General features: G+C 35.6%; 1 protein-coding gene across 1 annotated transcript; it reads left to right on the top strand.

The window, feature by feature from the left end:
• Window positions 1-2,061: 2,061 nt before the first annotated feature.
• Window positions 2,062-3,469, top strand: LOC125265430 (V-set and immunoglobulin domain-containing protein 10-like). Its single transcript, XM_048185649.1, has 3 exons — window positions 2,062-2,370; window positions 2,529-2,870; window positions 2,962-3,469. The coding sequence occupies exons 1-3, from the start codon at window positions 2,094-2,096 to the stop codon at window positions 3,093-3,095; spliced, it is 753 nt and encodes a 250-aa protein (XP_048041606.1). The 5' UTR covers window positions 2,062-2,093; the 3' UTR covers window positions 3,096-3,469.
• The last annotated feature ends 10,040 nt before the right edge of the window (window positions 3,470-13,509 follow it).

The following is a 13,509-nucleotide window of genomic DNA, read 5'->3' as shown; positions in this document are numbered from 1 at the left end:
CCAGTTTCTCTTCCTCCAAATTAAAGGTCACCATATAGTAAAAACAAATATTTAATGATGAAATTGTCTGGTTTTAATGATAATTACTTAGAATTATTTAATGATTTATAAATGATTTGTATAATTATATGATCTATATTTTTATTAATCCATTACACACACGCAAGTTTAGTTTAACAGTTGTTATTAAGTATTTAGTTTCAATTAATATTAATATATACAGATCATATGTAATATAAATAAGGTGTAAAATACTCTTTAAATATGACTACATGTGACCTTGTATGTTTAAGTCTCTATCGCTATATATTATCAACTATATAAACTACCATCACAACTTTCACTTGCACTGATAGAGAAAGATCATTTCTTTTATTTGTCCTCTTTCATGGACAAGTATTTTCTTTAGTGTAAATGCGTTTAAATTCTTCATTTTCAGCAAAAGAGTTTTGAATCGCGCTGGCTCTCTCGCGAGAAGTGAATCACAGTTTATTTCTGTTGTAAGGCATGTGATTGGCTGTTCGCCACTGATATCACGGATTCATGTGCACGCGCTCCACAAACTCAGGATCAAAGCCTGAGTTGACAGAGAAAGTTTATGATCAGCATCATGGTACCAACAAAGCTGGAGTGGAGTGGTTTGGTTTTGTTAACTCGAAACTAATCCTATAACCCTGAGTTTGTTCATCTACCATCATGGTACAGGCCCCTGATCAGGCTGGTTCTGCTGGGAAAAACTGGATCTGGGAAAAGTACCACTGGAAACACCATCATGGACAGAAACCTGTTCAAATGCTCAAAGCAGTGGAGATCAGAAACCAGTGAGAAGAACAACAGAAAGATGTCAATGATCGACACACCTCAGTAAAGAGGGTCATAATAACTGAAATACTGACACAACATTCACTTCTCCTGGACCGCACGCTTTAATCATTGTGATTACAGTAGGTTCACTGAGGAGGAGAAAAACACAATGAAAGAAGTGTTTGAGAACAGATGGAAAACTGCAGATTCACTTTACCCACAAAAATCACTGAGAGAAAGAAAATAAAACCATCGAGCAGATCTTCAGTCCCTCATACAGAGCTGAGAAACTGATTCTTCTGCAACAAGAAGTCTGCCAGTTTCCACAGATCTTAGAGAGACTGAGAGAGAGAAATATAATGTTGATAAAGCAGAGAAACACATTAAGAGGAAACTGGATGAGAAATGGAGTCAGGAGCACAAGAAGATAATGAAAACAATCATTCTGAAAACTAAACAACTGGGATAAAAATATCTAGAATATATTATCATATATAAAGTCTGAAATGTGAAGTCGGACGTTTGTGTCTGTAAAACTACAAACAGTGTTAATAAAAATGTCCATATATCTGCCACTGTAAAAACTGTGATCATTTTAACTGTATATTTTGTTACGTCCCAAGCTTAAAGTTTGTCTAGGGAAAGGGAGTAACAGTGAAAAGAAAATAAATGAGAAATAGGCTTATTGTAGCCTGAGTTTTGTCATTTAGTCATTGTTGCTGTCATCTACATGCTGAAACGCTCTGATGCCAAACGAGTCTGTTTTTATTGCCTATCTCTGACGTCTCGCTACGCGATTGGTTAGATACATGAGTGCTTCAGTGACGACATCACGCAGAAGGTTCCCAATGCGTTGTCACGCAGCGTCTCGTTCCCTACTCAGGAACCAGGGTTACATCTGTAACCCGAGACGTTTTGGTGTTATATTGTGTAACTTTGAGAGTGTGATTATGTATTACCTCCCAATCTTAACATTTGTTGGGGAATTACACAGTTTTACATTCTGTATTGTTCTGATGGTTTTATAAAAAATAATAAAAATAGAGCGTTCAGACAGAGGGTGAAAACCCAATTTTGCAGACCCCATTATCAAAATTATGAACCCATAAATGGGCATAATAGGCACCTTGTTATAAGTCAAATATTGTTTATGAGGTCAAGACTGATTTCTGTTGAACTCTGTTCAGTAACATGAGCAGCAGTGTTATATGAGTTTTTTTCTGTGAGAAACTGTTTGTGTTTGTTCTGCAGGAGTGTTTGGTGCTGAAACAGATGAAGAGAAGACCGTGATGGAGGGAGATTCAGTCACTCTAATCCCTGATCTTACTCAAATACAGGGAATTATTCAGATGAAGTGGAGAGATTCACGTTCAGTCATTGCTCAAAATGAGGAAAATGAGATTTCATATCCCAGTCTCACTGAAATGTCCAAAGACAGACTGAAGCTGGATCAGACTGGATCTCTGACAATCACAAACATGAGAACTAAACACTCTGGACTTTATAAACTAGAGATCAACCACGACCATGGGACCTCACGTTTGAATTTCATCGTCACTATCTATGGTGAGGACACTTTTATTTATGAATAATTAGATGTTTTGAAGTTTATTGTAGTTTTGTTAATTTAAATGAATTAAGTAAACTAATTGACTGTTAAAGTTATTATTCTAGCGCCAGTAACTGTGTTTAATGTTTAATATCTGTGAATCTGTCTCATTCAGAGTCTCCAGCTGTTATTGATGCTTTTAAAGGTGAAATGAAGAGTGTATCAGAGACGGAGGGAGAATCTGTCACTCTTCAGACTGATACTGAAACACACGGAGATGAGCTGATAGTGTGGAGGTTTGGAGATGAAGGAAAACTCATAGCTAAACATGATCTAGAGGCCAAGAGTCCACCATTATATGATCCTGATGAGAGATTCAGAGACAGACTGAAGCTGGATCATCAGACCGGATCTCTGACCATCACAAACACCAGATTATCAGACTCTGGAGTTTATACAGTGAAGATCAGCAGCAGCAAACACACTTTAAACAAGAGATTCACTGTCACTGTCAGCCGTAAGTAACTATATATTATAATTGTTTTGTGTGTTTGTTTTCACAAACTCAACAATATTTATATTTTTATGTTCCTCATTTCTTTTCTCAGAAGGCTGTTGTGGCTTTACTGAAGCTGTGATCCGATTGGCTCTCTCTGCTCTGGTGGGCGTGGCTACTGTGGCTGTTCTGGTTTATGACATCAGATCCTGCAGTCTTCAGCAGAAGAAGAGCGTGCAGAAATAACCATCAAAATTAGGTTTGTTGATATCAAGACTAGGATCAGGCTGTGATCACATCAAATAATGTGTTGTTTCTATGTTCAGTCACTAGTAGGCGCTACAGCTGGATCTGCAGGAGAGACTCAGTGAGAGAGTCATGTTGATCCATCAGAATTCAGTCGTCTCATTTATGGCAAAACAACACAAGTACAGATGATGTTTAGAGTGGTTCTCAACCTGTGCCCGTCACAAATGCACATGCTGCCAATGATATGCTGACCACACTTAAACATTACAGTTTCACTATTTTTTATTTAAATTAAAATGGATTAAATTAATATAAGTTTGAACTATAATGTGTTTTTGCCATATAAAATCATTTTGGTGATCATATATTATTTTCAGACATGGTTTAAACACTTCCACATGAGCATGATGACTCTTTGTGTATTTACTAGTCGCCATATCGACAATATATAAAGAGAAAAAAATGTGCAAAAATTCAGAAATCTTTGGGAGATATTGCTGACCATTTATTTAACAATAGCAAAAGTACATTTCTCACGATCATTTTTCATCTTTATTTTTTGTGTTTATTTAAAATTAGACAAAACCTGTTATTTATCAGTTTTATTTAATGCTGGTCTAGAGTGTCGTAGAGAGATTGATTGTGAGGGATTATTTGGAGATTGTGATTTTGGACATTTGATAATTCCTGTTTTCTTGACCCTCGCCTGTTTGACGATTCTGGATTCTGATCTTGCTTTGTTTGCTACGGACCTCTACATTATCACCTGTAAATATTCTGGTATATATATTTTTTACCAAATTAAGGGATCTAGGGGGTTTGACGGCATTTTATTTTGTATATCTATCTTTTCACATTGTTTTTGGTTAAAGCCAAACCCTTAATATGAAATAAAGCTTATTTTTTTCAGCATGTCTCTGGTAGTGAGACTCTTTCTTCATGTTCCTGCTTCATCTGACACCATACGGTTATAACAGGCCTGTAACACGCCATCATTGTTTGGTGACTGATACGATGCTGTTGAAGAGAATTTACACAGATAAATAGTTACTTCAGGTGCAGTACACATTAATTGATCATTATTATCTGATTACTGTAATGTCAATAAGTTAGTTTTTATTTGGTGGAATACATTTTCTGTGACATACTGAATATCTGGATTATGTCAGGGGATTGTGTAATATGAGTTTATTGAACAAGAGAGTTTCACTTTGATATGAAGAGGTCAGACATTTGTCTTATAGTATTTGGTGATTTTGCAGAGTGTGACAGAAATTAAACACTGTATGTGCCGTCAGAAAACACCGTCTCTTCTGTGTGTGTGACATCTGGATATAATAATAATATTATCTGTTAATATCATAACATTAGATCTGATTGGTTTTCATTGGTGACGTCATTTGTAAATGATATGCGGCCCGTGAGACTTGCACTTGGACCACAGTGCAGCACACTGGGAAAAGTTTGATTACCCTGTATCACTCATATTTCAAGAGCATATTTCTATATTTCAATATTTCCAAAGCACTGGTCAGTTTCTGCTCTGGGTTTCACACTTCATCTCTCTCACACATTCACATGGATAAAAGCAGAAGTAACTGCAGCTTTAGACACTTTTAGCTCCTGAGAGCTTCAGTGTCATGAAAGGATGCTTATCAGCATTAATTTTATCAGAAGAGCATTAATCCATAGCGTGTAAATCATTAAACACGGGTGTCCGAACTTGTTGCTGGAGGGCTCAAATCCAGTTCAAATTAAAACAGTGAATTATAGCAAAAATAAAACAAAGACTAATCATAATTTCTCTAAAGCTACTGACACTGAGACACTGTTTAAAGATTTTTTTAATTCAGGATTTACTTCATCTAGACAAGACTGTATTTCACTAGTTTCTGTATTTTGTGGAAACACAATGTAGCTGAAATAGTAAACATAAGCGTAAAGTTAAAGTTCAGAGACGGAGAGAGAAATGTGGTGAGTGTGGTGAGACAGGATCTGAAGTCAAACTCTCACTGATGATCTTTGTCAGTTCATATTTGTCTCATTCTCTGTTCAGAGTCACAAGAGTTCATCAGGATCATTTCACACTCATTCTTCATATGAACTCCTTCTTGTTAAAGCACATCAGCTCCAGCTTTGGGTTTTCCAGCTTCATCCTGCTGACCAGATGATGAGGATGAGCTGATCCTGATGGAACTGGAAGACGGAGGATTTTAATGATCTCTTAAAGTGGAAATGAAGCAGTTGTTCAAGTTCCCATTATTGAGTAACTGGATTTCCACGGACACATCTGCTCCTCCTTCAGCGTCTCATCATAACCTCTTCCAGCGCTGGTTTTCAGCAGGCGTTTCGTTCCTCCTGCTGCTGTTACTGTGTCTCCACACATGAGAACAAATATAATCAAGGTCAGGACATTCATTTATCTGTCTTGCTGCTTCCTCCGACTGTTAAATTGTTAACTGTGGTGACGGGACAGTCTCCCTGAAAACTTCAGACTCGGACTGCAGTGGAGCCTCTTTTCTGGTGATTGATTCTGGGATTTACAGAGATATCCTCAAGTTTCTCCAGTTTCTCAGTCCTGGTGTGTGTTGATGTTGTTTTCTGAGTGTCCAGCAGGAGGCGCCAGATGTCCATTATTGAGATTATCAGTGTCAGTGATTCGATCACGTGGAACCGAAAGTGAAAGTCCATCTGAACAGCATACAAAAGCAGTCATTTTAACAGCACAGTGTCGACTGATTTCTGTATTAGAAGTACCTTCATATTTTGTTTCGGGTTTTCCTCTTTTTATTTTTCTAACAAATGCCGCCGTCACCTTTCCTCACAGGTCCTGCTCCACAAAAGATCTGCAAACATACAGACATCAAGAATCAGAAAAGTGCTGTAATAACTCTGTTTAAATTACAATAATTAAAATAAACGACAACTTAAGATTTAAACAGACTTTGTATTCATTTCTGTAGTATCGTCACTCAAAGCCTTTGATGACATCATTCCTTCATCAGCGGATAAACACACGTGATCATCTGTCCCTGTAACATCAGACAAGACTCAAGTTTCCTCTGAGATTTATGTGCTCAAATCTACATTTACATGTTGATGATGTGTTAACTTTTTATCCAATACAAATGTTCCTTATTTTATTAACAGTACGAATGGAAAATAAAACAGATACGTTATGTCTAGTTAAGTGTACATTTGTTTATTTACATTATTTTCATTCATGTAATTTAAACAGTGTTGACAACAGTGAATAACAGCACACACACATCACTCATATATCATCCAGCACTCATAAGTCATAATACTTAAAGATGTTCCTGTCAGATGTTAAATAAACATTTAGTACGCATCCTTAAGATGTAGAATATATAAATCCACTTCGGAGAACTAGAGTTTACTAGAGATCCCCTGTTATCTATAAATCGTGTTTTTACTGGAACATCACAACTATCTAGCATCTTTACACATTCAGCAGTTTACAGTAGTTCAACAATGTGTTTCACTGACACGTCACGTCGGGCTCAAACTAACACATATTTTCTAAAGCTGGTGATGTGATATAGTAATAAAGGAGCTGCTTAAGGTCCAGCGCAGTGAAACAAATATGTTCTTGAATAAAAATATGAAATTGCACTAGACCGTGCCAAATGAAAGAAAATACTAAAACAAACAGTAATCTTATTAATCCATTTATAAACTAAACCTAACTAATGCAAAATAAATAAAGAAATGAAAAATCTTCAACGCCAGAGACGTCGTATCTTTTCTACACTAACAAACACAAAATTACAACGGGTGGCACAGATCCCTAACCTGATGTGTCTAAACAAGCATCAAACTGAGTGTGTGCACCATGTAGGTCACGTGACATGCTTACCTAACCCTTCTCCTCCATTCAATGGGGAAACATAGGGGAATTCAGAAAATCAACGGTCACATGATAAACAAAGCACACTAACAAAATTAATTCTTGAAGGAAAAAACAACCAAAAGGTAAAATAAAAATAAATAAAAAAAATGCAAGGAACAAAGAGTTCAAGTTCACACAAATGAGCCGGCTCCCATCTGCGCGCTGGCATTTCCCTGCCTCCCTCCCCTGTTTTATGTTATTTTATAATGTTTCCTGTGGTGCACTTATAATTCTGATTTTAAGTATGATTTTTACATCACAAATTGTCATAATTTAGAAATAAGTCATTTTCTTACCTGGTTTGAAGGGGCGTGTCTCTGTGAGACTTCAGTGTAAACGCCCACTGCTGTGATTGGCTGACATCTTTGCATATGAAATCAGTCATACATGTGTAACTCTTTCAAATACTTTTGATTCTTCATTTCATAACTCTTTAAAACTAATAAGAGCCCCACAGGTATTGATGCCTGACATTTAATGAACCCAGGGGTGTCAAACTCATTTTCTGTCCAGGACACATCAGTGATGCATCAGTTTTGTAACTCATTAAAGTAGCTCTAATTCAGATTATTGTTGTCTTTATTAAGAATGTGCTGCTCTGAAAGCAGAAAGAATCGTGTTTCGCTCAAATCACTTGTAATTAATTACCTATAGTACCTATATCACATATGTTTTATGACTTCTACGTGGCTCTGTATTTGTATGTTATTGTATTTGTTTGTTTCTCACTTGTGGACTTTCAGGCCCTCTGGCGGAATGAAACAGACATTACATGTGAACTCACTAATGCTCTCAACACTATTTTGGGTAACAAATAGGAAAAAATAATGCTTTTCTCTCTAAAGAAATATGAAGCAAATCCATAAGTATTTCTTTTTATTCTCCCAGTGGATACATAACATGTCCTGATAGAATAAATTACAGTCACAGAGTTCTTTCATAATTTAATACTTTATAATAAAACTTTTTTTTTTTTTTTTTTTTTTTTTCACACATTTTTAATGATTTATTGGAAAATGAAGCAGTATTCCCAAGTGCTCGACCAAAACGGGTGGATGTTGTTTGGATTGTGATTAATGATGTATATAAACAACAACATAAAGGGTTAGTTCACCCAAAAATGAAAATTACCCCATGATTTACTCACCCTCGAGCCATCCCAGGTGTATAAGACTATCTTCTTTCAGACGAACAATCTGCGATATATTTTTAAATATCCTTATGTAACAGAGTAAGGACCTTATTTAGTTTTATTGTGAATTCTTATGAATTCAGCAGCGGTTAATTGCATGTTGTACTGGTGCCCTCTTGTGGTTTGTGTGAGGACTGCAGGCAAAAATGTTCGTAAGACGGAGACGATGTAACACAGCAGTTGCAATGTAATATACTCCACTAATGTAGTCCACTTGAAGGAGTGAATGAAAGGAGTGAGTCTATTTTGAACGTGCCCCAGCTAATGGTGCGTTACCGCCACCAACTGGACAGGAGTGTACAGCACTGAATGTGTGTTTATATGATATTTAAATCCTTTTATCTAAACTTGTTAATTAAAGACCTTTAATAAAGCATTTTTTATTTATTTATTTTATTTATTATCAATATTAATACTTTATTAAAATAACCTACCTTTCATTCACATTCCCTTGCATAATTATATAAAGCTATAAATAATTGTCTATTTAGGGGGCATGGAGCTTTAATTTCTCAGTGGGCGTTAGTATCGTCTCTCCGTTAGCGTCCGTAACGTGATTTATTCACGTTTATGTCAGTGTTTGGGTGCGGTTCAGAAGCGACGGAGATTCTGCAGAACAGAATTATATAAATTATCTCCATATAGAGATAATTTTATGAATTACTTTATTAATTCAGATTCTACACAACTCTACAAACAGCGTGCAGAACATGCTTTTGTTCTTTCTATTCTTATTGTTCGTGGAGGGTAAGTGATTGATTTCTGTATCTTTCGGTTTCATTTTAGACACTGCACTGCAGTATTGTGATCAGTTCTGAGTTAGATACAGTGGCGGAGCAAGGATTTTTTCACAGGGGTGGCCAGGCAGGGGCCAGTAGTAACCAGTCTGGGGTGGCACAGAAATATTCATTATTTCAACATAAAAATGAGTCTGACTATTGAGTACTGAACTGTGCCTACAACACAACTGAATACAGTTCATTTGTACTTAATTGAGATGAGTAATAAAGTGGCTCACATTATTGCTAAATTTCAACTTGTTCAGTCAGCTTGTTCTGCTTCTCAAAACCCCCATAGCTTGTTCTCCATTGTTGCATCTTCATGGATGAGACATATAACTATATAGTTCAAAGATTATTCATTCTTCATTGAATTTTATGTATAATCAATTAACTTAAAGATTCTGAGTTTGTCTGTTTCAAAAACAAAACCAAAAAAGTAAAAACTAAACTTTCTATATTGTCAAAATAAATAATTGCAACAGTTCTAGCATACCCAGTAAAAAGAGAAAAAAGTGTTCTCTTTTAAATTCCCATTTGCTGATGCGGAAGCGGAAAACAACAGTTCATAAATGCCAGAATGTAAAATTAATTATTTTATGCATTTAAATGTGATCATTTTTGTTTGTACTTTATAAATTAACGCAAAATAAGCGTCTTCTAATACAAATGCACAGTTCTCAGATGTTTGCATTAAAACATTACATATCAGTTTGTGCCATATATTGTGATCTCACATAGCAGAATATTTTAGTCCAGAGACGTGACGCATATTCAAATAGGCCTACATACATGCATGCACAGTTTTAATGCAGCTTTAATCGCTTTTTTTTTTTTTTTTTTTGGGTTATTTCATGACTTAGTAGACGACAGAACTACGACGTTGCATGCTCGTATTTTCTTTTGCGCTTTATTTATAGTAAGTTAATATACTGAGCGCCGTATTTGTGCGTGATTGAAAAGTGCGCGGTCTTGCAACCCACCAGTTGAGAAACATTTATGTAAGCTATATATAATGTTCGCCGTTCACTGTTGTTCTGCTGAAGCTCATTCGGCACCTGTATCATTTCTGCGCGCGTTTGACTTGCGCCTGGCGCTGAGGCGAAGTTAGAGTGCGCGTCTGAAAATTCTCCCGTTTTGTGTGGTCTTAAAGAGACGGTTCTGCGCTTAAATAAACGCAATTCTTGTCAACAAAAAATGTAGACAGAAACAGCAGTTGTGAGCGGGGTGGCCAATAACCCACCCCTGGCCACAATAGCCTTAAATAAAGGCCGAAATAAACCTAGACGTGTCTAATGATTGAGCCATTCCGCTGATTGGGAGACATTTGTTTGTTGTAGGGGAGAGCGGGGTTGGTTGGCACACTTTTCACTCTCTGTCATATTTCTCAGTCATGTTATATGTGAAAATAGTCAAACCAGTATCAACTGAAAGGTTATGATCTCAACTAATCAACAGATATATTTAATGTTCTCGAATGATTCCTATTTCCTTTAAAATTCATCATTAATTCATGTTGTGCACTTGTGCCAACCAGCCCCCAGTATGGGGCTGGTTGGCACATGCAATGGGGTTGGTTGGCACAGATGCTATAGTTACAAAGAATGAGGTGACAAATGTAAAAAACTTGAGAATTTAATTCAAAACAGAAAAACATTCAACAGAATTTCAGCCCATTTTCTCCATAGATTGTATTTAATTGAACTAAACAATAGTTTGTATGTGTGTGTGTATGCGTGGCACTGAAGACACACTCTTAGCCTGGATTTTATATTTACTTAAAAATATAATTACAATATACTTAAAATATTTAAGTTTGGTTGCATTACTTATAAAATATAAGTATATTCTACTAATTTGTGGGTGTATTTGAATGTGTTAATAAATGTAAGTTAAATGCACTTAAAATTATGAAGTTTTTCTCCTGGCCACGCCTCCTACACACTGGTTTGCGGCAGGTAATGATGCCATTTTGTCGTGGTGTGTGTGAATTCAAGGAGCTGTTGATGAGCAGTTGGAACATTTGTTTTGGCTGTTCTACAGACATTTTTTTTCCATTTACCTTTTTATAGTTTTTCACCAAAGGAGAAAATCACAATTTTTAAGTTACCATCATTGAGGGTCAGGGTTTGTTTTAGTTGAGCTCTTGACCCTTGACTTTTTAATATTACAATTTGTTTGGGCAGTTTTAACTGCATTAAAACCAACCAGACAAGCAAAGTTAAAAGATGATCAGGTGATATTGGTTATGTTTTCACATAATCATTATTCGATCTGAATCACTGAACTCATTTAAAGCCCAATCTCTGAGTTAGATTTACATTATTGATTACAGCAGCACTGTGATCCTACAGCGGAGGATCAACTTCTACAAACCATTTTTTTTTTTTTAAAGTTATTATATATAAATATAAATATATAAAAATATATATTTTAGGCACACACAGACATCAAGAATCAGCCTGTGAATCTCAACGACGGTGACAAGCAACATATTCTGATAAACAGATCAACTCTGAACATTTGAAAACAAGCTACTAAAAAGTCACAGAAAAACAGCAAAATTTAAATAGTGAGAATAAAGAAAATTAAGACAATTCAGCTCATAATTTATTCATGCAGCAATGCATGATGGGAGGCATGGATGAATTTTGATTGGTGGCAAGTTAACTTGCTTAGTACATTGAACTTAAATATACTAGTTGTAATAACTACAAAGTAATTAATATTACAAAACATTTTAAGTTAAATGAACTCGAATTATTAAGTTCACCTTACTTAATCATTACTTAATTTTTTTAGGGCAACCAGTTTCCTCAAATTTTTTAAGTAAATTCAACTTATCCGGGCTAACAGTGCAAACTTCTCCAGGCCGGCTATTCCTATAAAACTCAAAACAAACCAGATCGTATATTTATTTGAACTAAACAGCAGTTTGAGGGCAACGTGTGGAGTGTGTGTGTGTGCATGTGTAGTATTAGGAGTAACAGAAATAATGCAGTCTCAAAAGAAAAAAAAAAGTTCTCCCCACTAAATATATTGTAGAACTGTGATAGATAGAGATATATAAAACGTAAGGATTTCAGTTTATAGAGATAGGAATCATCTATATTTTGACAGGAAATTTACAAGTTTCTGATGAGCTATGCCATGTGGCTAACATCATGTCAGTAAAGAGGTGTGGATGGGGCTGGTTGGCACACTGATTTGGGGGTTGGTTGGCACATAGCCATTTGGTTAAAAAAAATATTAATTTATGTATTTTACATGTTAAAACAATGAATATAATGTAATATAATATAATGAACTAACTTATGTATGAAATCATTTTCTTTTAGAAGTCAAAATGGTCAGAAAATATTAAGAACAACAGAGAGAGGAAAGACTGTGTCAACCAACCCCATCCACACCTCTTTAATGACATGATGTTAGCCACATAGCATAGCTCATCAGAAACTTGTAAATTTCCTGTCAAAATATAGATGATTCCTATCTCTATAAACTGAAATCCTTACGTTTTATATATCTCTATCTATCACAGTTCTACAATATATTTAGTGGGGAGAACTTTTTTTTGTTTTGAGACTCTAAAATAGAAAAGTTGTCCTCATCTCAATAGTTAGTGACAGATGAATGATTTCAGTAAATGGGTGTGGTCTGGTCAAGAGGGCAGTCATTTTAATGTTAGATTTTTGTGGCAGCACTCTCTAGTGTACTGGGATTTAACTGCGTGCCAACCAACCCTTGACCCAACCAGCCCCGCTCTCCCCTAACTATTGTTACTTTTTTATTTGTTTTTTTTTTAACACTGAATAACACACAACTACACTAACCAGTTTTACTATATCCATTTGGACACCATTCCTATCGTCAGGAAAAATGTAGCCTGATCAAGATTTGTGAAGCTGATTGTTTCTGCTCTAGGAGTGTCTGGTGCAGAGACGGATGAAACCGTGATGGAGGGAGATTCTGACACTCTACACACTGATATTACCGAAATACACAACGATGATACCATACTGTGGATGTTTGGACCTAGTGACTCTGTCATATCTCAAATAGCAAGAAAGGCAGATTTGACTTCATTTTTTTTCACTGATGATGCTGGATTCAGGGGCAGATTGCAGGTGGACCAAAAGACTGGATCTCTGACCATCAGAAACACCAGAATCAGACACTCGGGACAATATAAACTAACGGTCTCTAGAAAAAAAACTACGACAAAATTATTTAATGTTACTGTCTTTGGTGAGTATCTTTAGTCTGTTTATGTTGATTTTTCACTGCATGGTATGGTGTCATGAGAAATTTCACTATTATATGTTCATTACATTAAGTGCATAAACAACATGCTTGAGATATAAAATGAATGCCTATGTATTGCATAATAATATAATATAATATAATATAATATAATATAATATAATATAATATAATATAATGCTAGTACATAAGCTAAAAAAAGGAAAACTGTAAGAATGAGAAATGCTTGATTTCACAACCTTTAGCTTCAGTTATATAGTATAT

The sequence above is a fragment of the Megalobrama amblycephala genome, linkage group LG3, assembly GCF_018812025.1.
Source record: "Megalobrama amblycephala isolate DHTTF-2021 linkage group LG3, ASM1881202v1, whole genome shotgun sequence".
Taxonomy (NCBI): Eukaryota; Metazoa; Chordata; class Actinopteri; order Cypriniformes; family Xenocyprididae; genus Megalobrama; species Megalobrama amblycephala.
Note: the sequence above shows the minus strand (reverse complement) of the source record. Positions and strands in the feature narration are given on the sequence as shown.